Below are 25,448 nucleotides of genomic sequence, written 5' to 3'. Positions count from 1 at the left end.
GACCTACTCTGTTCCCCAGTGCCCTATCCCTTACTGTATATGTCCTCCCCTTATCTGGCTCCCTAACACGCATCACCTTGCACTTACTAGGATTGAATCCCATTGGTCTACCCAACTTCCCAGCTGCTCGCTACTGTTCTGTAGCCTAATCCACCCCCATCAACACCAATTATCATCTCATCTGCAGATTTACTAATTGTACCTCCTGCATTCACATCTCAATGTAGATAATAGAGCAAGGTTTCTGGCACCGATCGCTGTGGTACGTTGCTGGACACAGGCTTCCAGTCACAAAGGCAACCCTTCACCATTACCCTCTCCCCTATTGCCAAGCTAAGTTTGGATTCAGGTTGCCAACACCTGGGATCCCATGGGCTATCACCGTCTGGACCTTCACTGAGGCTCCAGTAGCATCTCCCTCCTTGGTGAAGACCAACCCAACTTCTGCTTGGTCTCTGATTGGCTCCATCTTTCATCTTGAGAAACCCATTTCCCTTCACACGAGTTCAGGACACTTGTGTCCCTTTCACGGCTGCTGCTGTTCCTCTCTTGCCCTCTTCCTTTGCCCTTTTGTACTTCCCCTCTGAACATTCTAGAATCAGCTTGGTTCTCACTTGCATTGGTGACCTGAGATTTGTCACGTATTTTTTTCCCTGTTTTACTTGGCTCTCTATCCAGAGAGCCCTGGCATTATCTTCTCTCCTTTGCCTCATTGGAATGTACCTGGACTGGAGGTCAACATCTCAGACCTTTAATACCAGCCATTGTACAATTATGGTTATGTCTGCTACGTTGTGATTCCAGTTTACCTGGATACATCTGTTCTCATCCCATTGAAGTGGTCCATCTCCAGCTGGCAGCTTTTATCTTGGAGTGGTTTGTTTCCTTATCCACAGCTGCTCTGAACCTTATAGTATGATCACTGTTTGCAAGATGTCCCCATTGATATTAACTCCACTTGGTCTGGCTCTCTCCCCAGAGAAATGCCACCTCCTCACTGGGCCACAAACATACTGATCAGGAAGGTTTTCCTGACCACACTTCAGAAAGTCCTCCCCCTCTTTGCCCACTTTTGTTATCTGCTCTTGGTCCTCAATGGCCCGGAGGATGGAGGAGGATGCAAATTGTCAATGACACAGAAGTAGGTGGGAGGGTGTTTTTAGTTTGCTGATGACGTGACAGTAGGTGGGAGGGTGTTGCAATGAGGATATTGGGCTCTGCAGCAGAATGTAGATGAGCGAAAACCTGGTAAATGGGGTTGAACGTGGTGGGGAAGTGAGGTCTTGCACTTCAGTGAGAGGAATGTAAAAGTCGAATGTTAACTCAATGGAAAAAGATTGCAGATGAGCAATGTACAGAGGGACTGAGGTGTTCTTGGGCACAAATCGCCAAAAGCTCTCAGGCAGCTGTAGCAAGTGGTTAGGAAGGTAAATGGCATCTTGGCATTTATTGCAAGAGGGTTGGATTTAAAAATAGGGAAGTGTTGCTGCCAATGTACAGCTGATTCCCAGGGTGAGGGGGTCAGCTTGTCAACAGTGGATGAAGGAAGCAGATCTGTACTCTTTGGAAGTTAGAAGAATGGGGGTGATCTTACTGAACTGTCTCAGATCCTGAGGGGGACATGACAGGGTGGACGCTGAGATGTTTCTATGAGTGAGAGAGTCTTGAATGAAGGGACATGGTCACATGGTTGGGGGCGATCACTTAAGATGGAGGTGTGTAGAAAGTTCTTCCCACAGAAGGTAACAAGTCTCTGGAACTCTGCATCCCAGAGGGTTGTGGAGGCCAAATTGTTGGAGGTACTTAAAGAGGAGGAAGATAGATCATTGTTATAATCAGGGAATTGAGGGATGTGGGGAGCTGGCACAGGAGAGCAGATGAGGCCTGGGGCAGATCAGCCATGTCCACATTGCATGGTGGCCAGGTTTGAGGGGCCAAGTGGCCTACTCCTGTCTCCAGTACTCCAGGAGATGCTGTCCCTCCAGCATCATTACATTCTCCATAACTGACACTGCCATATCCACTGGTCCAACACTTGTATTCAGAGCTCGTTGCTGCCCTTCCTTGGCCTGTTGTTGCTGCCACACCATCGCAACCCCACATGGTCACCAGCACAGCCCAAATCACCCGGTACATGTACCCCCTGCACTGAAAACCAGGCTCCGGTGAGGGAGAGGAATCAGGGCCCAGGCAGCTGAAACAAGCATTTCCTTCAGACAAAGGACCAGGGAATTACAAAGGTTCATTCAGGGTCAGCAACACAGCAGGTAACTTAACAGTACAGGCAATCCTGGGGTCACACCCGAGAACTTGTGTTCCTGAGAACTCTCCACGAGTCAGAAACATCCGTTCTCTGCAGGAACCCACATCACTCCACATACACACTATCGTTCTTTGTTCATTCAATAATCACCCTCACACCACCCATAGTTAAACTAACAAAGTACATTCTGGATCCAATGAATACCAGGAAGCATTATTATTGTTACTAGCTGGAAAAATGCTTGAAAAATGTAAAGGAGAATTTGCATAAAGTCAGATTTCCATAACTTAGGTTGTTCGTAAGTTGGGGAGCCCCTGTGTGTATGTAAAGTGTGTGTTTTAAATACATTGCTTTGCTGCTAGTTGGACTAACCAGTGACAGGGCACCTCAGATCCAGGGAACGCACATGGTGGGTTCTGTGGGAACTGCAGGTCACAGGTACAGGAAGCAGTATCAGCTGGAGATCGAGCTCTGGGCCTTGGATCCTGAGCAGCAGCCGACCCACTGCTTCCACTGGGCGGCCCAGCAGCAGCTGACCCACTGCTTCCACTGGGCGGCCCAGCAGCAGCCGACCCACTGCTTCCACTGGGCGGCTGTGGACAGTGAATTTCAGGGGTGGTAACCCACAGCTCCAGACAGTGTAGGCAGAGAGTGGCTGGTGGGTTCCAGATTCACCCAGGACCCCCAACACTATCTCACCAGGGTTCATCCCTAGTACTGATGGGGAAGAGGTGCTGTCAGAGCCAAGACTGGAACACCATGACAGGCACAATGGTGCCGAGAGGCAGGAGGAAGATCAGTGATGGATTCAGGGGATTCCAGGATGTTCCAGCGCTGGGGGCTGCAGGAACTTCCGGGGGGTGGGAAGGGTGGACAGCAAGAGGTAGCGACCCATACTGGTAACAACATCATGGGAAGGAGAGGGTGGACTTTAAAGAGCTAGGACAGAGATAAAGGAACAGGACCTCAGAGATGGAAACCTGTCGGTCTCTGTCTCGTACACGTGAATGATGAGACAAATACACTCCAAGGAGAACAAGGTGTAGCAATAAAGTCTCTTTTCAAAAGTCTAATACATGTTAAGGAAATGTATGTCACATAACTGTTATTTTCTGATGTTGATGTTACCAACCAGAGACCAATGTGTATCCAGCATCACCAGGTCTCCATTACACAGACTCACCCCAGACACAGTCAGCAGGGTCAGTCTCTGCCCAGACCTGCTGCCGTTCCCTCAGTGCAGACAGACACAGTACTGCACAGTACGATTGAATAGTAGATGGGAGGGAGTGGATAAATAGACAGCGGCTGGGTGATAAGTGGCATCGCTTGAAGGGGCAGCAGAGGAACTGTTCCCACATTTACCTCCCTTCTCGTTTCCTTGCTTCTCTCAGGAGATTACCAACCTGTGGTGGGAGCACCAGTCACTGCAGCCCAGGTACTGGGGGCAGACGTCAGGGAGCACTGTCCAGACGTGGTGGAGCAGGTGGAGCCCTGCTCACAACACAGGAAACACTCACCAGCAGAGAGTTGAGGCGATTGTTCTGAGGTCGGGGCTCTGTGAAGAACTCGGTGTTGTGGTCCAACCTACTGTGGCCGCCGTACTCTGCTGCATCACTGTCCAGCACTATCTTATACCTGCAGTGTGGATTAAGGAACAAACAGCCAGGTTTTCCAAACTTCTCAATGTTCACATGGCTCGGTGACATGGAAATCACGGCCCGGGCACTGGACACATCCAGCTGTAGACCCAGAGTACATAGGCTGTACACAGACTCCTCTCTCCTCTCCTGCTTGTACATCATGGCCCGAGTTCCCCACTCTGCACTCCGGGCTCGGATATGCCACCTGCATTCCGTGGCAGGTATTGGCTCCTATCCCTGGTTTACCAGTCCTCGTGTTGAATTCGCCAGTGGAATTTGCTGGAACTCTCAGGTCACCCCCTCAGCCTTCCCTTTTAATCACTTATGATGAGAAAGTCCAGTGTGTAGCACAATGACCATTCCCGTTGGTCAGGACCCCAGACTAAGTGGGAACATGGAAAAATACTCACCCTGGGAAAGAGGTACCAGAGGTTCCACTGTGGCCACTGTCTACACTCACCAAAGAGGTGCAGCTGTTCGATTGGCTCCCCACCCACCCACCTCCCTAAACACCCCCTCCCTCCACCACCGGCCCACAGTGGCTGCAGTGTGCACCGTCTACACACTGCACAGCAGTCACTCACCGGGCTGCTCCAACAGCACCTCCCGAACCCGTGACCTCCACCGAGGACGAGCGCCGGGGGTGCACGGGAACACCACCGCCCGCAGGTTCAAGACACATCAGAAATATCACCATTCCTTCACCGTCACTGGGTCTACATCCAGGAACAGCACAGTGGGGGGGGCAGTTCACCAGGGGAGGCAGCTTCATTTGGGGGGGGGGGGGGCAGCCTCCCCCACCCTCCCACAGGCAGTTAGGGAAGGGTGGGAAATGCTGGCCAGCTCCCAGAGGAATACACAAAGACAACATGGGGTCAGAGGGACAGTGATGGTCCAGTCCACAGCTGTGGCTGAACAAGGTGATTCAGCACCGCTCTGCTCCGAAACAGTCCCAGGGACCTAGGGTGGTGGGGTGGAAGGGCAGGTGGTGTGGAACAGGCTGTTGCTCCTCCAGTAGTGAGGATTCAGATATTTCAGGAATTGACAGGATGGATTCCTGAACAGGACAGAGCCCTGAGTAGGGGAAGAGCAGACAGGTCCAGGGTGCTGACACTGAAGTCACCAATGGTCAGTGGTCCAGCAGACAACGTGACAAAACTGTTAAAGGTTTAAAGACACAAAATACTGTCAATTCCAGGGGTAACCCAGAAATCACTCAGCAGTCAGGTAGTACTTACAGAGAGAGAATCCGAGACAAAGTGGCCTGAGTCTGGGAGCCACGTCACAAGCTGCAGGTGACAGGTCCAATCCCATGGGGAGTAACTGGGCAGCACACCGACAGAACAACACTGGCCCTGGAGCAGCTTCAAATGGATACCAGGGCTGAAGGAGTTAAAGTGCAGAGGCTGGACCCTGGGACTGGGTGCGGCTGGTCACTGGGACTGGGTGCGGCTGGTAGGATCCTGAGGCAGAGGGGAAGATGAAGGGATTTGATAAAGTAGATGAGAGGGTCCATTTCCTCTGGTGGGAAGCAGATGACAGGGGAAGTTGCCTTAACATTAGAGCGAAGCTGGTGCCAGGGGGAACAGTGTCCAGCAAGGGTCTGGAGCTCTCTGCCTAAAGTCATTGACCATTGGTGGTTGGTGGGAGCGGGGGCAGTTACAACATTTAACACTGAGACTGACAGGTTCTAGTTAGACAAAGGGTGTTCAGGTTAAAGGACCAAGGTGTGGATAAGATGGCACTGCCTTGAGGTGGGGGCCAACTGTCCTGTACCCAGCAGTTGATGGATTTGGAGAATTTGATATTAGTATCATTGACCTTTAACTGCTGCTTGTTAAGCAGGACGAGTGACCCTGAAATCGCCATGTATAGCAGCTGTAACATGGCATCCACTGATCTCTGGGAGTGACACCACCAGCACCAGATAGTTCATGCAAAGTAATCACCTGCTCAACAGGATGTTAGTTGGAGCAGGTCTGAAGGAACTCAGCACTCGTATGCTCACAGAGACCAGGCCTCTGGCACTGGGACTGGTACTGCTGCTCAGAAGGGAAGGGTGGGAAAGAGACATGTGGTAGTGATAGGGGACTCGATAGTCAGGGAAACAGACAGGAGGTTCTGTGGCAGTGAGCATGAATCCAGGATGGTATGTTGCCTCCCAGGTGCCAGGGTCCGGGATGTCACTGATCGGGTCCACAGGATTCTTGAGCAGGAAGGAGAGCAGCCAGAAGTTGTGGTCCATGTTGGCACCAATGACATAGGTAGGAAGGGGGATGAGGTCCTGAAGAGCGAGTTCAGGGAGCTAGGCAGAAGACTGAGGAACAGGACCTCAAGGGTAGCAATCTCGGGATTGCTGCCGGTGCCACACGATAGTGAAGGCAGGAACAGGAGGAGGTGGCAGATAAATGCGTGGCTGAGAAGTTGGTGCAGGAGGGAGAGTTTTAGATTTCTGGATCATTGGGATCTCTTCTGGGGAAGGTGGAACCTGTACGGAGAGGATGGGTTACACCCGAACCAGAAGGGGGCCAATATCCTTGCGGCTAGGTTTGCTAGGGTGGTTCGGGAGGGTTTAAACTAGTTTGTGAGGGGGAAGGGAACCGGAGGAGTAGGTCAGAGGAAGAAGGGGATGGGGAAAAGTTAGATCAAACAGGTAGAGAGGCTTTGGGGAAGGAGAAGCAGAATACAGGCTATAAAAGTAGTAAGGTAGATGGACTGAAGTGTGTTTACTTAAATGCAAGAAGTGTCAGGAATAAGGGTTATGAACTGAGGGCTTGGATAAGTATGGGGGACTATGATATCGTGGCTATTACTGAGACGTGGCTGACATCAGGGCAGGAGTGGATATTGAATATTCCTGGTTTTCGGTGTTTGAAGAGGGATAGGGAAGGGGGGAGAAGAGGAGGAGGGGTGGCGACACTGGTCAGGGACACTGTTACGGCTGTGGAAAGGATGGATGTTGTAGAAGGATCATCTCTAGAGTCCGTATGGGCAGAAGCAAGGAACAAGAAAGGAGCAGTTACTCTACTGGGAGTACTCTATAGGCCCCCCTGTAGCAGTAGAGATGTAGAGGAGCAGACTGGCAGGCAGTGTTTGGAGAGAAGCAAAAATAACAGGGTTGTTATAATGGGAGATTTCAACTTCCCAAATATAGACTGGAACCTGCTTAGTGCCAAAGGTTTAGATGGGACGGAATTTGTTAAATGTGTCCAGGAGGGATTCCTGACGCAGTATGTTGACAGGCCGACTAGAGGGAATGCCATGCTAGATCTAGTTTTAGGAAATGAACTGGGACAGGTGAAGGATCTATTGGTGGGTGAGCATTTGGGGGACAGTGACCATTGCTCCATAACCTTTAAAATTGTCATGGACAGGGACAGGTGCAGAGAGGACAAGAAGATATTTAATTGGGGAAGGGCGAACTATGAGGCTACAAGGAGAGAACTTGGGAGTGTAAAGTGGGATGTCCTTTTTGAAGGGAAATGTACCATGGAGATGTGGTCGATGTTCAGGGATCTTATGCAGGATGTTAGGGATAAATATGTCCCGGTGAGGCAGAGAAGGAATGGCAGGGTGAAGGAACCGTGGGTGACGAGAGAGGTGGAACGACTTGTTAGGGAGAAGAAGGTAGCATACATAAGGTATAAGCAGCAAGGTTCAGACAGGGCCCTTGAGGAATATAGAGTAGCGAGGAAGGAACTTAAGAAAGGGCTGAGGAGAGCTAGAAGGGGACATGAAAAGGCTTTGGCTAGTAGGGTTAAGGAAAATCCCAAGGCCTTTTTCACGTACGTGAAGGGTAGGAGGATGGCTAGGGTAAAGGTAGGTCCGATTAGAGATAAAGGTGGGAGAATGTGCCCGGAGGTGGCGGAAGTGGGAGAAGTTCTCAATGAATACTTCTCTTCGGTATTCACTGAGGAGAGGGGTCTTGATGACGCGGAAGGGAGTGCTGGTAAGGGTAATGTTCTCAAGGTTGTAGATATCAAGAGAGGATGTGTTGAAGTCGTTAAATAATATTAAGACGGATAAATCTCCGGGGCCTGATGTGATTTTCCCCAGGCTGCTTCGAGAGGTGAGGGAGGAGATTGTTGAACTGCTGGTAAGGATCTTTGAGTCCTCGTTGTCTACGGGGATGGTGCCGGAGGATTGGAGGGTGGCGAATGTTGTCCCCTTGTTCAAAAAAGGTAGTAGGGATAGTCCAGGGAATTACAGACCGGTGAGCCTTACATCTGTGGTGGGTAAGCTGTTAGAAAGGATTCTAAGGGATGGGATTTATGAACACCTGGAGAATCATGGATTGATTAGGGACAGCCAGCATGGCTTTGTGAAGGGAAGATCTTGCTTCACAAGCCTGATAAGAGTTCTTTGAGGAGGTGACGAGGAAGATTGATGAGGGTAGTGTGGTGAATGTGGTCTATATGGATTTTAGTAAGGCATTTGATAAGGTACCTCATGGTAGCCTTCTTCAGAAGGTCAGAGGCCAAGGGATCCAGGGAAGCTTGACTGTGTGCATTAGGAATTGGCTTGCCTGTAGAAAGCAGAGGGTTGTGGTGGAAGGAGTGCCCTCAGATTGGAGGGCAGTGACTAGTGGTGTCCCACAGGGATCAGTTCTGGGACCTCTACTTTTTGTGATATTTATAGATGACTTAGATGAGGGGGTGGAGGGCTGGGTTAGTAAGTTTGCAGACGACACTAAGATCGGCAGTGTTGTGGATAGTGTGGAGGGCTGTCGGAACTTACAGAGGGATATTGATAGGATGCAGAGCTGGGCTGACAAGTGGCAGATGGAGTTCAATCTCGAGAAGTGTGAGGTGGTACACTTTGGAAGGACAAACTCCAGGGCAGAGTACAGGGTAAATGGCAAGGTACTTGGCAGTGTAGAGGAGCAGAGGGATCTGGGGATTCATATTCACAGTTCACTGAAAGTTGCCTCACAGGTGGATAGAGCAGTTAAGAAAGCCTATGGGATGTTGGCTTTCATAAATCGTGGGATTGAGTTTAAGAGCTGCGAAGTGATAATGCAGCTTTACAAAACTCTAGTTAGGCCACACTTAGAGTACTGTGTTCAGTTTTGGTCGCCGCATTATAGGAAGGATGTGGAGGCGTTGGAGAGGGTGCAAAGGACATTTACCAGGATGCTGCCTGGATTAGAGCGTATGGAATATGAGGAGAGGCTTAAGGTGCTAGGGCTTTATTCACTGGAAAGGAGGAGGATGAGAGGAGACATGATAGAGGTATATAAAATATTGAGAGGAATAGATAGAGTAGACAGCCAGCACCTCCTTCCCAGGGCACCAATGCTCAAGACGAGAGGGCATGGCTTTAAGGTTATGGGTGGGAGGTTCAGGGGAGATGTCAGGGGGAGGTTTTTCAACCAGAGTGGTTGTGTATGGAATGGTGTGGTGGTGGAGGCAGATACATTGGACAGGTTCAAGAGTTTGTTGGATGGGCACATGGAGGAATGTGAGATAGAGGGATATGCAGGAGGAAGGGGTTAGATAGTGTGAGGGTGGTTTGATGGACGGCACAACATGGTGGGCCGAAGGGCCTGTTTTGTGCTGTATGGTTCTATGGACAACAGATAATCCTCCAACAAACCATCAGCAAGGGAACCATTATCTTTCTGATGAGAGTTCAGAACAAGGTTCTGCTGCTGAACAATACAGACTCAAGCTGACCTGGAATTAGTGACTTCACTCACTGATTTAGGCAACAGGGAAGAGGGACATTTCTGATCAGGCACCAGAGACATGCATGGTCTCAGTAGCTAAATGGAAACAATGAGGAAATGAGCTGTCAAGCTGAGCCAGGGAGGTAGTTCACAAAGCTGTGTCTAACCATTTGTTGGCCTGGTGGTCAGAAAGCTGGGACAAGAGACCATAGTGGTAAGTGGGGGTCAGGGTGAGGAACTGCAAGCACAATTTGGATTCACTACACATACTGTCCTCAGAGTTGTGTGGTTACAGAGCTGGTGTAGGAGGGGAAGCTCCCAGGATCACTTTGGGATTGGCAAGACCTGTACAAGGAGGAAGGGTTGCACTTGAATTGGAACAGGACCAACTCCTCACAGGAAGGTTTCCTCGCTCCACTTGGGAGGGTTTAAACTAATTTAGCAGGGGGTTGGGAAGCTCAGTAGCAGTGGGGAGAAAAATGTAGAGGTTAAAGCTGGTGCAGTGGGCAGAGCAGAGATCGTGGGAGTGCTGGCAGAATCAGCTACATTGACTTTGATGCAAGGAGCCTCATGGTACATCAGGTGAGCCTCGAGCACAGATCTGCACTTGGAATCATTATTGCAACCAAGGAATCGTGGTTGAGGGAAGGGGCAGGACTGGCTGCTCCATGTGCTGGGGTAAAGAAGTCTCAGCTAAGGGGGGGGGGGGGGCAGGTTGAAAAAGAGAAGGAGAATCACACTACTGATTAGGGAGAATGTCACGGTTGTACTTAGAGAGGCTACTCTGGAACCTAGGAATAAGGGAGAGGTGATCACTCTGCTGGGCTTATATTGTAGGTCTCCGAACAGTCAGCAAGAATTAAGGGAACAGATGTATTAGCAAATTGCAGAAGGGTCCAAGAGCGATAGGATTATAGTGATGGGGGATTTCAGCTTTCCTAATATTGACTGGGAGTTTCATCGGTCAAGGGGCTTAGATAAGGTGGGATTTGTAAAGTGCTTCCAAGAGTTTTCTGAGACAACATGTAGTTCATCCAGCTGTAGGCAGGGCAGTATAATCTCGGGAAATGTAACTGGGCAGGTTGTGAAAGTGTCAGTGGGAAACACTTTGGGAACAGTGACCATAACTCTAAGTTTCAGGGAGTTATGGAAAGGGATAAGGTTGGTCCTCAAGTTGGGACCTAAATTGGGAGAGGGCTGAAGAGAGGACCTGGTGAAAGTAGATTGGGAGCAATTCTTGTTGGTAACATGGCAGCTGACAAGTGGGAGTCAGTAAGAGTTTGAGGCTGGCATGTTCCAGTGAGGGTGAGATGGAAAGATGGCAGGATTAGGGAATCTTGGATGGCAAAGGTTATTGAAGGTTTGATCAAGACCCCTGAGGAATATGGAGTGTGGAGGAGAAAAAAGAAATTACAAGGGCAACAGGAGGCCATCAAATATCATTGGCGAGTAAGATTAAGAAATTCTATCAGTACATCAGGAACAAGAGGGTTTCCAGGGAAAGAGTGGGTCCCATTAGGGACCAAAGGGTAATTTGTGTGTGGGCAAGGTTATGACCGAATACTTCTCATTCGCAGTCACCAAGGAGAAGGAGAAGGGCATGGAGGGCAGGCATTCAGGGAGGGGGTACGTGGACAATGTACATGGAGCAGATCAGTATTTGGGGGGTGGGGGGGTGCGCGCGGTGGGGGGAGGTGTTAGATGTCACAGGACACAAAAGGGTTGATAAATCCCGAGGGCCACGTGAGATCCATCCCAGAATGCTGTGGGAAGCAAGGGGGTAGATAGCTAGGGTCCTGATGGATCTTCATTGGCCACAGGTGAGGTACCAGAAGACAGGAGGAGAGCCAATGTTGTTCCTGGGATAAGCCGAGGAACTACAGGCTGGTGAGCCATACATCAGTGGTAGGGATATCTGTGAAGAAAATCCTTAAACACCACAACATAGCAAAGGACATGAAAGGACTTTCATCAAATGTTGACGTATGTGGGGCTTAAAGGTGCAGAGTGGGGAGTGTCGTGTTTGAACAGCATCCCTGAAGGGCCTGAATCTACATGTCATGCGAGGAAGCCAAGCATACTTCAAAATCAATCCTGCCTGGTTTCCTCTCACCCAAGAGCAAGGCATCGTAACCAGCTGCAGAGAGCAGTGTTCACACCTTGATGGCCACAGTACAGCACTGGGGAGGCTAATGGAGGGAGGATTAAACAATCTCATCTCCCTCGTCAGGTACAGCGCTGCCCCAGAGATCCGCGCAAAATGTGGGCTGATTCAGCCAGTGAACAGAGAGGGAGGGAGGGAGGGATGTTGGGGGGGGGGGGGGGGGGGGGGGGGTGGTGCTGAGTTATTGTGTTGTCAGAGCCTTTGTCTTTCACCCGCAGTGTTTAACCTCCTGCCCTGTTCTCTGGTGGATGTAAAAGACCCCGTGACTTTACCTTGGAGAAGAGAGTTTTCTCTGGAACTCCGGCCAGTTCTTATGTTTGAATTAACATCACCTACAAGGGTCACTGAACATGATGCTGGTGTGGTGGTCATGGAGAGCAGCAGCAGCTAACATTCCCAGGACATTACCCCACTGGGAACAACGTTATCAGGGTAGTATCCCACTGGGAGCAACATTCCCGGGACAGTATCCTGCTGGGAACATAAGAAATAGGAGCAGGAGTCGGCCATCTGGCCTGTTGAGCCTGCTCTGCCATTCAGTAAGATCATGGCTGATCTGGCCATGGACTTAGATCCACCTACCTGCCTTTTCCCCATAACCCTTAATTTCCCTACTGTTCAAAAACCTAACTGTGCCTTAAATATATTTAATGAGGTAGTCTACTGCTTTCCTGGACGGAGAATTCCACAGATTCACTGCTCTCTGGGAAAAGCAGTTTCTCCTCATCAGTTCTAAATCTACTCCCCTGAATCTTGAGGCCATGTCCCCTGGTTCTAGACTCACCTTCCAGTGGAAACTACCTTCCTGGCTCTATCTTATCTATCCCTTTCATAATTTTGTGTTTCTATAAGATCCCCTCTAATTCTCTGAATTCCAGTGAGTATAATCCCAGGCAACTCAACCTCTCCTCAATCTCTGAATGGTATATACCAATAAACCAATTCACCATGTACTCTTCAGGACAGACCAGGGGAGGGCTCACAGTGCTGGGGTCCCCACACCCCCTCACTGAAGGAACCCGAGTGAGTCAGACACAGGCCCAGAGTGGCCAGGGCTGCAGAACAACACCCCCACGGGCAGGCGGGCGGGGGGGGGTGGTGGTGGCGTAAGGAGATCTCAGGATACTGGTTCTCACTGACACTGATACATCAGTGGAGAGAGGATCGTACCAGTGCAGGGTTCACAGTGAGGGAGTCGCTCCAGCCCAACAGGGAGGAGATTCATTTGCCAGAGAAGGGGGGGGGGGGGAGAGAATGTGAGAGTCAGGGTGCAGGGTACAGTGGGGTGAGGGAGAGAGTTAGACTGAGGGGAGGGTATCGGTGTGGTCACAGTGCGTGGTAATCCATGCTGGATCGTGCACCGTCTGCTCATGAATCTGTAGGAAGTCCACGCAACTCAAACACACATGGCTACTCAGCAGTTTTACACAAGGTCAGGCGCCGGGGAGGTGCCCCCTGTGGAGATGTGCCCCGGGGAGGTGCGCCACCGGGGAGAACCACACCTGCACACAGACACAGGTAAAGGATACTTCCCAGGCAAGTCTATTCCTACCCTGTAGTCAGGGAAACTCTTCTCATGGTTGAAGTTGAAGATGAAGAGAAGATTTGCGCGCTCGAAGGCGATGACCTTGTTTTCTTCGTGCTTTTCACTCACGTATGCCTAGGGAGGGGAAATATCAAAGCAAGCCTGTTACTGAAGTAGGAACACATGTCTGGGTGACACTGAGGGACTGATGTCCCCAACATTCACAGTGGACACATGTCTCTGGGTGACACTAAGGGACTGCTGTCCCTGACACTGCAGGGGCAACTTCCAGCACCAAATAACCTGCTAACCCAGGTCATTGGTTGTGGGAGGAAACCTGAGCATCTGGGGCAAGCCCTCACGGTCACAGGGAGAATGTGCAAACTTCATTCTGAATTTGGATGATCAGCCATGATCATATGGACTGGCAGAGCAGGACTGAAGGGCTGAATGGCCTACTCATGGAACACAGAACAGAAGAGCACAGGAACAGGCCCTTCAGCCCACCACGTTGTGCCAAACACCATGCCGAATTAAACAAAATCTCATCTGCCTGCACATAATCCATATCCCTCCATTCGTGCCCAAGAGCCTGTTAGACAACACTACTGTATCTGCTTCCGCCACCTCTCCCAGCAGCCCATTCCAGGCACCCACCACTGTGTAAAAAAACCTGCCCTGCTCATCTCCTTTAAACTTTCCCCCCCTCACCTTAGATACACATCCTCTAGTATTTGACATTTCCACCCTGAGAAAAAGACTGACTGTCTACCCTGTCTATGCCTCTCATAATTTTATAAACTTCTATCAGGTCTCCCCTCAGCCTCTGATGTTCTAGAGAAAACAACCCAAGTTTGTCCAACCTCTCCCCATAGCACATGCGCTCTAATCCAGGCAGCATCCTGGTGAACCTCTTCTGCAGCCCATCCAAAGCCTCCACATCCTTCCCGTAATGGGGCAACCAGAACGGCATACAGTACTCCAAGTGCGGCCTAACCAAAATTTTACAGCTGTAATATGACTTCCTGACTCTCATACGCAAAGTCCCGACCAATGAAGGCAAGTGTGCAGTATGCCTTCTTTACCACCCTACCAACCTGCATGGCCACTTTCAGGGAGCTATGGACTTGGACCTCAAGATCCCTCTGTACATTAATGCTGTTAAGAGTCCTGCCATTAACGGTGTACTGTCCCTTTATATTCAATTTCCTAAAGTGCAACACCTCACACTTGGTCAGATTAAACTCCATCTGCTATTTCTCTGCCCATATTTGCAGCTGATCTATATCCCTCTGTATCCTTCATCAGCCTTCTAAACTATCCAAAGCACCACCAATCTTCGGTATCATCTGCAAACTTACTAACCCACCCATCCACATTTTCATCCAGGTCATTTATGAATATCACAAACAGCAGAGGTCCCAGTACAGATCCCTGTGGAACACCACTAGTTACAGACCTCCAGCCAGAGTAAGTCCCATCGACCACTACCCTGTCTTCTACGGGCAAACCAGTTCTGAATCCAAACGGCCAATTCAACGTGGATCCCATGCATCTTAATCTTCTGGATGAGCCTCCCATGAGGGACTTTATAAAATACCTTCCTAAAATTCATGCAGACAACATCCACTGCCCTGCCTTCACCAATCACCTCTCATCTCCTTAAAAACTCAATCAAATTAATAAGACATGACCTGCCCCTCACAAAACCATGCTGACTGTGCATAGTTAGGCCATGCTTTTCCAAAAGCACTAAAATCCTATCCCCAAGAATCTTCTCCAATTGCTTCCCTACCACTGATGTGAAACTCACCAGTCTAATTCCAGGATTATCCCTATTTCCTTTCTTGAAAGAAAGGAACATTCACTACTCTCCAGTCCTCTGGGACCTTGCCTGTAGCTGGAGAAGACACAGATCTTGGTCAAGGCCCCAGCGATCTCATCTCTTGCCTCTCTCAATAACCTGGGGTATGTCCCATCAGGACCTGGGGACTTATCCTCCTTGATGTTCTCCAAAAGACCCAGCATCACCTCTTCCTGATCTCAAAATGCCCTCACAGATCAGCACACCCTGCACTGACTTCACTATCTCCATGCCCTCCTGCTCCTATTTTCTGGGTTCCCAAAGTTCTCAGTATCCCCTGTTCACCATGTTCCCTTGAAGTTTGTCCTCCCCAAATTCACTGCCTCAGATTCCATTTACCACCAACTTCCGAGCCCACCAACCAGCCCACTGATGTCTTCCCGTAGCCTGTGTCCTAGATGGAATGGCTTGTGCCTTGCTTGGTGCTGTGTAAGTATCTTTGATGCTGATCTCTCTGGTCTGTTGTCTCCACACCAAGTCTCAGACTTTGAACACAACTTCAGCATTATAAAGTGTGGCTTCTAACCAGCATTAATTGACAGATATCAGATAACCATCGCTTGAACTCTTTGCTTGACACATCCATCTGCTGGGGAGGAGGACTGGAACTTACTGCTCCTGTCCAGCGTTTCACATCTGATGCCTGAATTAGCCAAGTTCAAGCAATTCTGCAGCCACAGATGTTGACCGTTAGACAAACCGGGCTGGTGCACAGCAGGGGAACAGTAATTTATACATCACTTGCAACACCATCAGTGACTGAACTGGACAGCAAGCTTTATTAACACTTGGAACTCATAAGAACATAAGAAATAGGAGCAGGAGTTGGCCATCTGGTCCATTGAGCCTGCTCTGTCATTCAATAAGATTATGGCTGATCTGGCCGTGGACTCAGATCCACCTACCTGCCTTTTCCCCATAACCCTGAATTTCCCTACTGTGCAAAAATCTCTCACTGTCTCAAATATATTTAATGATGTCGCCTTTACTGCTTCCCTGGGCAGAGAATTCCACAGATTCACTACTCTGAGAAAAGCAGTTTCTCCTCATCTCCATCTTAAATCTACTCCCCTGAATCTTGAGGCTATGTCCCCTAGTTCTAGTCTCACCTACCAGTGGAAACTACCTTCCTGCCTCTATCTTATCTATCCCTTTCATAATATTGTGTTTCTATAAGATCCCCACTCATTCTTCCGAATTCCAGTGAGTATAGTCCCAGGTGACTCAATCTCTCCTCATAGGCTAACCCCCTCATCTCTGGAATCAAACCTGGTGAACCTCCTCTGCACCGCCTCCAAAGCCAGTATCTTTCCTCAGGTAAGGAGACCAGAACTGCACGCAGTACTCCAGGTGCGGCCTCACCAGTACCCTGTACAGTTGCAGCATAACCTCCCTGCTCTTAAATTCAATCCCTCCAGCAATGAAGGCCAACGTTCCATTTGTCTTCTTCATAACCTGTTGCACCTGCAAACCAACCTTTTGCGGTTTATGCACAAGCACTCCCAAGTCCCTCTGCACAACAGCATGCTGCAATCTTTCACCATTTAAATAATAATCTAATCTTCTATTTTTCCTTCCACAGTGGATAACCTCACATTTACCAACATCATACTCCATCTGCCAGACCCTTGCCCACTCACTTAACCTACCTACAGTATCTCTCTGCAGATTCTCTGCATCCTCTGTACAATTTGCTTTTCTACTCAATTTAGTGTCATCAAACATAGATATGCTACACTCAGTCCCCTCTTCCAAATCGTTAATGTATCTCCTGAACAGTTGTGGGCCCAGCACTGACCCCCGCGGCACCCCACTCACTACTGATTGCCAGAGGAACACTCATTTATCCCAATCTCTGCCTTCTATTGGTTAATCAATCCTCTATCCATGCTAATACATTATCCCCAACTCCATGCATCCTTATCTTATGGATAAATCTTATAAGCAGTACCTTATTGAACGCCTTCAGGAAATCCAAGTATACAACATCCACCTGTTCCCCTCTATCCACTCTGCTCATTACATCTTCAAAGAACTCCAGTAAGTTTGTCAAACAGGGCCTGCCCTTCCTGAATCCATGCTGCATCTGCCTGATGGAACCACTTCTTTCCAGATGTCTCACTATTTCTTCCTTAATGATAGCTTCAAGCATATTCCACGACTACAGATGTTAAGCTAACCGGCCTATAGTTACCTGCCTTTTGCCTACATCCTTTTTTTTTAAACAGTGGTATGACATTCGCTGTCTTCCAACGTGCCAGGACCTGCCCAGAGTCCAGAGGATTTTAGTAAATTATCACAAGTGCATCTACTATAACTTCTGCTTTCTCTTTCAGTCCCCTGGGATGCTTCCCATCAGGACCAGGGAACTTGTCTACCTTTAGGCCCACTAGTTTGCTCATCACTACCTCTTTGGTGACAGCAATTGTATCGAGGTCCTCACCTCCCAGCACATCCATAACATCTCTTTGGCATGTTAGACGTGTCCTCCACTGTGAAGACTGACACAAAATACAATGTTCAAGGCTTTGGCCAACACACGTTCAAGGCTTCAGCCATTTCCACATTACCCAATATTAATTCCCCCTTCTCATCCTCCAAGGGACCTCCGTTCACTTTAGCCACCCTTTTCCTCTTTATATAATTATAAAAACTTTTAATATGTTTTTACATTTTGTGCTAATTTATTTTCATAATCTAACTTCCCTTATTGCTTGCTTAGTGGTTCTTTGTTGCTTTTTCTAAAGTTTTCCCAATCTTTCAGTTTCTCACTACTCTTGGTGACTTTGTATGCGTGAGTTTTTAGCTTGATGCCTTCTTTTATTTCCTTAGTTATCCAAGCCTGGCTCTCCCCACCCTTACTGTCCTTGCTTTTAACTGGAATATACTTTTGTTGAGCATCGTGAAAAATCTCTTTGAAAGTCTTCCACTGTTCCTCAACTGTCCAAGACTGTGTTCCCAGTCTATGCTGGCCGTTGTAGTTTCCCTTGTTTAGGCATCATGCACTGGTTTTAGGTCAAACTATTGCACCCTCCATTTGTATGAGAAATTCAATAATACTAGGATCACTCTTTCCAACAGGATCCCTAACTACAAGATCGTTTTCCCTTGTAGGTTCACTAACGTGCTGTTCAAGAAAGCTATCACGGATGCATTCGATGAAGTCCTCCTCAAGACTGTCTTGACCAACTTGATTCGTCCAATCTATGTGGAAGTTAAAGTCCCCCATGACAACTGTCGTTCCATTCTTACATGCATCAAATATTTCCTGGTTTATAGCCTGTGCCACTGTAATGTTATTATTCGGTGGCCTATAGACAACTCCCACCAGTGACTTTCTCCCTTTACTGTTCCTAATCTCTACCCAGATGGACTCAACATTCTGCTCCTTAGATCTTATATCGTCTCTCACTAGCACCCTGATCTCATTCTTAATTAGGAGTGCTACCCCACCTCCCTTACCTTCCTGCCTATCCTTCCGTATTACCTGATACCCTTGGATATTTAATTCCCAATCATCTCCACCCTGCAACCACGTTTTTGTAATGACCACTAAATCATACCTCTTCATACTGATTTATGCCACAAGTTCACTGACCTCGTTTCAAATACTACAGGCATTCAAATGAAGTGCCCTTACACTCATTTTAGAATCGAGTAGCCTTTGTGTCCTTTGCATTTGACTTTCTGTTCTCCACTCTTACTTTTCTCTTTTCTAACTTCTGCTCTGGTCTCTGCTTTGCTTCCCTCTGCATGGATTCCCAACCCACTGCCATATTAGTTTAAACCCTCCCCAACAGCACCAGCAAACAATCCCCCTGAGGACATTGATCCCAGTCCTACCCAGATGTAGACCGTCCGGTCTGTACTGGTGCCACCTCCCCCAGAACTGGTTCCAATACCCCAGGAATCTGAAACTCTCCCTCCTGCCCCACTGCTCAAGCCACATGTTCATCCTAACTATGCTGCTATTCCTACTCTGGCCAGCACATGGTACAGGTAGTAATCCTGAGATTACCACCTTTGAGGTCCCACTTTTTAATCTATCTTCTAGCTCCCTAAATTCAGCTTGTAGGACCTCTTCCCACTTTTTTCCTATATCACTGGTACCTACATGCACCACGACAACTGGCTGTTCATTCTCCCCTTCCAGAATGCCCTGTAATTGCTCTGAGACATCCCTGACCCTTGCACCCAGGAGGCAACACACAACCAGGAGTCCTATTTGCAGCCACAGAAGCGCCTGTCTAGTCCCCTTACCATGGAATCCCCTACCACAAGGGCGCTGCCACTCTTTCCTGCCCCCCTGGGCAGCAAAGCCACCCACAGTTCCATGATCCTGGTACTGCTACCTTCCCCTGATGAGCCATCTCCCCCAACAGTATATCTGTTCTGGAGAGAGATGACCATATGGGACTCCTGCACTACCTTCCTGATACTACTCTGCCTGTGGGTCACTCATTCCCTATACTTCCCTGGACCTTTAAACAGTAATGTAACCAACTCATTAGACATGTCATCCACAACATTCTCAGCATCATAGATGCACTAAAGTTAATTCATGTACAGCTCCAGTGCCATCATGCAGTCCATCAGGAGTTGCAGTAGGACACTTCCTGCACACATAGTCATTAGGGACACTGGCAGCCTCTGAGTTTCTGCATTGCACAGGAGAAGAATGACATAGGTCTGAGCTCACCTGCCATGAGCAGAGAGCCTTGGGGGAAAGTAAAGAGACAGAAAAAACCTACCCTCACTTTAGTGATGCTCCCCTCTTCACTGAAGCCCACACTTAGACAAACAGCAGCCTCTCTCAAAATGGCCACTCCATTTGACCTTATCTTCTTTTTATTAGTTGCTGATAATTAGCCAATCACCTATTAACTAACAATTAACTGACTTAGCCCTTAAATTCCTGCAAGTGAAACTAACGAGATTCACCTCCTTTTCAATTCTCCTGCTCTCGCCCCAAATCCCAAATCCCAAACTCCACGCACAGTTCAGTCTGCCTTAGAATCCGATTTATTATCACTGACGTATGAAGCGGCACGGTAGTGTAGCGGTTAGCATAACGCTATTACAGCGCCTGGGTTCAATTCCGGCCGCTCTCTGTAAGGAGTTTGTACGTTCTCCCCACGTCTGCATGGGTTTCCTCCCACATTCCAAAGACGTACGGGTTAGGAAGTTGTGGGCATGCTATGTTGGCGCTGGAGGCGTGGCGACACTTGCGGGCTGCCCCCAGAACACTCCACGCAAAAGATGCATTTCACTGTGTGTTTCAATGTACATGTGACTGATAAAGATATCTAAGTGAAATGAGTTGTTTTGCAGCAGCAGTACAGTGCAAAGAGAGGCATGGAGAGGGTGCGATGAAGCTCTCCAAGGTTGGTACCAGTTCCTACAACACACATCCCACAGAGCAGGGGCATGACAAGGCTGAGGGAGCTGCAGTGAAGGTTCTGGCTCAGACTGCCAGGAGATGGTGCAGGAGGGAGAGAGGCTGCTCAGGACTCCCGCTACAGAGGCTCCTCCTGGGCTTTCCTGCTCAGGAAGTGAAGAATGTCTCTGAGCTCAGAGTCGTCTTTACTGCAAAGGCTTGGAGTGTTGTTCCAGGTGTACAGGGAGTTGGTGAGGCCACACCTGGGGTACTGGGCACAGTTTTGGTCCCTTACCTAAAAAAGGACACAGTAACATTGGAGCCAGTCCAAGGGAGGTCCACCGGGGTAATTCCCAGGATGTCCCATCAAGAGAGACCTGACTGGTTGCGTCTGTACTCCTTGGAGCTGAGAAAAATGACAGGTGACATTCAAAAATACACGATTCTCAGGGGCTTGACAGGGTAGATGTTGAGATCAAGTCACAGAGTCACACAGCACAGAAACAGGCCCTTCAGCCCAACTCGTTCATGCCAACCAAGGTGCCCATTCAAGCTGGTCCCACATTCCGACATTTGGCCCATATCGCTCTCATTTCCACTTCTATCCATGTACCTGTCCAAGTGTCTTTTAAATTTGTTATTCCACCTGCCTCAACGACTTCCTCTGGCAGCTCGTTCCATATATGGATCACCCTCTGGGTGAAGAAGCCACCCCTCAGGTTCCCCTTAAATCTCTCCCCTCTCACCTTAAATCTATGCCCTCTGGTTCTTAATTCCCCAACCCTGGGAAAAAAACTGAATGCATTCGCCCTACCGATGCCCCACATGGTTTTATACACCTCCATAAAGTCACTCCTCCTACACTCTAAGGAATAAAGTCCCCACCTGCCCAACCTCTCCCTGTAACCTTGGCCCTTGAGACCCGACAACATTCTTGGAAATCTTGTTCCAACAAGATTTTAGAACATAGAACACTACAGCACAGTACAGGCCCTTCGGCCCACAATGTTGTGCGACATTTTATCCTGTTCTAAGATCTATCTAAACCTTCCCTCCCACACAGCCCTCCATTTCTCTATCAATCATGTGTCTATCTAAGAGTGTCTTAAATGTCCCTAATGTTTCCACCAGTGGGAGAGGGACAAGGGAACACAGCTACATGATAAGAGGCCAGTCGTTTAAACACTGAGGTGTGTAGAAATGTCTTCTCTCAGAGGGGCGTGAACCTCCCCCCCGAGGGTGGTGGAGGCCGGGTCATTGGATGTACTTTAGGTGGAGATAGATAAATGGCTGAAAGATCGAGGAATTGAGGGTTATGGGGAACATTGAATGGCTGGACAGGTTTGAAGGGCCGAGTGGCCTCCTCCTGCTCCTGTTTCCTTGTGTTCTGTGGAATTGAGACAGGCCACACTGAGAACATCCTGCACAGTGATAGTCAACTCAGCTTCAGAGAGACATCAACTTCTCAGACCAGCCTCAAACGACAAGAACGATCTGCCAGAGATGAGCTGGTTTTCAGCACAGAAAGGAGTTTGTGATGGGAGAGTTGTGGGGGTGTGGGCTTCACAGGCTGAGCCAGCATTTAAATGCCTGTCCCTAGTTGCCCCTGAGAAGGTGGTGGTGAGCTGCTGCCTTGAACTGCTGCAGTCCCTGAGGTGTGGGTGTAGCCACAACGCTGTTAGGGAGAAAGTTCTGGGGTTTTGACCCAGTGACGGTGAAGGAACATCGATATATTTCCAGGTCAGGATGGGGTGCGGCTCAGAGGGCAACTTCCAGGGGGTGTTCCCCGTGCTTTTACTGCCCTTGTCCTAGCTGGTAGGGGGGTGGGTTTGGAAGGTGCTGTTTGAGGAGCCTTGGTGAGTTGCTGCAGTGCATCCTGTAGATGGTCCACACTGCTGCTCTGTGTGTGGGTGGTGGAGTGAGTGGGTGTGGATGGGGAGCCTATCAAGGGGGCTGCTGTGTCCTGTGTGGGGCCAAGCTTCCTGAGTGTTGAAACTGCACTCAGTCAGGCCAGTGGAGAGTGTTCCCTCACACTCCTGACCTGAGCCTTATAGACAGGCCGTGGGGAGTTAGGAGGTGAGTTACTCACCACAGGGTTCCCAGCCTCTGACCTGCCCTTGTGGCCACATTGTGTATATGGTTACCCCAGGTCAGTTTCTGGTCAGTGGGAACCCCCAGGACATTGACAGTGAGGGATTCAGTGATGGTAATGTCATTGAAGGTCAGGATTGCTGGATTTTCTCCTGTTGGATATTGTCATTCCCTGGCACTTGTGTGATGTGAATGTCACCAATCAGCCCAGGCCTGGATATTGTCCAAGTCCTGCAGCATCCATTGTGGACTGCTTCATTATCTGAGGAGTCGTGAATGGTGCTGAACATTGTGCAGTCAGTGAACATTCCTACTTCTGACCTTCTGACTGAGGGAAGGTAATTGGTGAAGCAGCTGAAGGTGACTGGGCCCAGGACACTACCCTGAGAAACCCCAGCAGGGATGTCCTGGGCTGCGGTGTGGCTGAGTGTGGGAGGAAGGAGAGTCACAGGGAGAGTCTTTAAAATAGGAGGGAAGAGAAGTTTAGTAACTGGGACTGAGTGTTGAGTGAGAACAAAACGATGTAGGCTCCAGCAAAATAAAGGATTCCAGGAGCTTCTCTCTCATGTCGGTGGTGAACAGGCAGCCAGCTAAAGCAGGCCATTTGGACTTGCCTGCACATAACCTTGTTCATCCCAACGCTTCTCCTTGAAGTGAGTGACGTTTATTAGGCAGACAAATGTGGAAGACTTTCTGTAGACGGCGGTGGGTGAGTCAGCAGGTAGTCATGTTCTGAGAGTTGTTGGCCCAGACACTGAGGCGGCTCCTTATTCTTCGAGCTGTGCTGTACGTCATTGTGAATCACTGCAGCCGGGAGCTCAGCCCAGTCTGCTCCTCAAACCTGACAAATGTCGGAGAAGCGGAGGGAGAAATGTAACCAAAACATGGCAGAGGAACCAGAAGGCAGGTGTGGTGTACAGCAGCCATTCTTTGAGCTGTGATATCCCACAGCCACGCTGTGAAAAGTTTCTAAAACTAAAGGACCTGAGAACTGCACAAAGCGGTCAGGCACTGAGGCTGTCCTGAGATTCCCAGCGCTGCAGCTGCTCAGTTCACTGCTGGTCAGCCCTGGACGGAACACACAGAGACTGCAGAGAACACAGGGGTGCACCGGGGTGGGGGGGGGGGGGGGGGGCTCAGTAATTCTCGGCCAAGACCTGTCTGTCACCAACAGGCCGAGATGAGCCAACCTCAAGGACACGAGATGTGGATGGTACTGAGGCTAAGACAGTAGTGAGTCACATTCCCGTCTCTCAGTCTTTGGTGAGGTTGGGCAGCTCTGGACAATATAAGATGGTGCAGACTCCACAAGTGAGCAGGCAGTGAGGGAGAGACTCGGCCTGAGGTTCAACCTGTTCCCAGTTCAGGCTGTCTCTGTGGGAGCCAGACATGGCATTCCAGGCTGTCTTCACAGCTGAGAATGTAATCGTCTCCAAGCAATGAAGGTACAATGTGATCCGATACATTCACTCTGGAGTGATGGGTGCCCCAGGAGAGAGAGGGAGGGAGAGAGAGAGGGAGGGAGGGGAGGGGGAGAGCTGGAGGTGGGGGAGGGGGAGAGCTGTGGATGGGGGAGGGGGAGAGCTGGGGGCGGGGGAGGGGGAGAGCTGGGGGAGGGGGAGAGCTGGAGGCAGGGGAGAGGGAGAGCTGGGGGTGGGGGAGGGGTAGAACTGTGGATGGGGGGGGAGAGCTGGGGAAGTGGGGAGGGGGAGCCCACATTAAAGCAACACCTGACAGGAGGCCAGTGAAGGGTCGTCCCACGGGAGGGGGGGACATCCCACGGGGGGGAGCATCCCACGGTGGGGGGGGATATCCCATGGGGGGGGGGGGGTCATCCCACGGGGGACATCCCACGGGGGGGGGGGAATCCCATGGGTGGGGGACATTCCATGGGGGGGATCATCCCACAGGGGCGACATCCCACGGTGGGGGGACATCCCACGCTGGGACGTCCCACGGGGAGGGGAACATCCCACGGGGGGGGGGAGACATCCCATGGGGAACGTCCCACAGTGGGGGTGGGGGGGAACGGGCAGCCCCTCAGCAGCCCCCATGGGCACCGGGTGGGTGGAACTGCAGACATCCCAGAGGTCTGGGAACACAGCCCGCACACATCCCGGGAGAATGGCCACAGCTCGGACCAGGTGCAGGATGCACATGGGTCGACTGGAGCATTGTGAACTCCCTACAAAGCAGGTCAACAATGGACAGGTATTTGGTCGTCTGTCATTAGGGCACAAGTTTCCAGCGAGACGATGGAGTGTGAAGGGGATGTAAGGTGAATGGTCACTCTCCACAGAGGGGGGTGGTACCCAGTGCCAGAGGAGCTGGTGCAGTCAGTACCATCACTACATTTCAGAGACACTCCAATAGATGAGGTAGGTACCGTCATAACGTGGGTAGGTGGGCCAAAGGGTCGGCATCGACATAGTGGGCCGAAGGGCCTGTTTCTGTGCTGTACCAATGAGTGAAGGAAAGTAACATACATGTCACATGTGACGTCAGATCACAGACAATAACTGTCCCTCGCTGATTTCACCCCTTCAAAGGTGGTTTCACGTTGGGCTTCTCACTGATGCTGCAGAAACTCGAGGCACAGAAAGTGGCAGAAGGTGGCTGTTTGCACAAAGGACACCAGTTGTCTCTGGAAGTTGTTTCCAGTATGAGTGCCTTTGTGGCTGGTCTGAACTACTGATCATCTCCTGCTCTGAGAGACGGACTATGGAGCTGCTGAGATGCTCGGACACAGTGGAGCTGACAGAGAGGTCACTGGTCTCCACAGGACCTGCCCACAGCTCCTGCCATTAGATCCAGGGGTTCCCCACTTCTCCACCGGATTGCTGACCCACAGCA

The 25,448-nt window shown here is 49.9% G+C and overlaps 1 protein-coding gene across 4 annotated transcripts in view; it reads right to left on the bottom strand.

The window, feature by feature from the left end:
- The window catches only part of gbe1b (glucan (1,4-alpha-), branching enzyme 1b), a 394,510-nt gene that overhangs the window by 15,583 nt on the left and 353,479 nt on the right, over positions 1 to 25,448 (bottom strand). For all 4 annotated transcript variants that reach the window (XM_052014127.1, XM_052014129.1, XM_052014128.1 and 1 more), the window contains exons 14-15: positions 13,268 to 13,398; positions 3,784 to 3,901 (exon numbers count right to left, since the gene is read on the bottom strand). In XM_052014127.1, coding sequence (XP_051870087.1) covers positions 3,784 to 3,901; positions 13,268 to 13,398 — 249 coding nt within the window. The remainder of the gene's footprint in view (positions 1 to 3,783; positions 3,902 to 13,267; positions 13,399 to 25,448) is intronic.

This window comes from Pristis pectinata, chromosome 4 (assembly GCF_009764475.1).
Source record: "Pristis pectinata isolate sPriPec2 chromosome 4, sPriPec2.1.pri, whole genome shotgun sequence".
Lineage (NCBI taxonomy): Eukaryota > Metazoa > Chordata > Chondrichthyes > Rhinopristiformes > Pristidae > Pristis > Pristis pectinata.
This window is presented reverse-complemented; position numbering and strand designations above follow the sequence as displayed.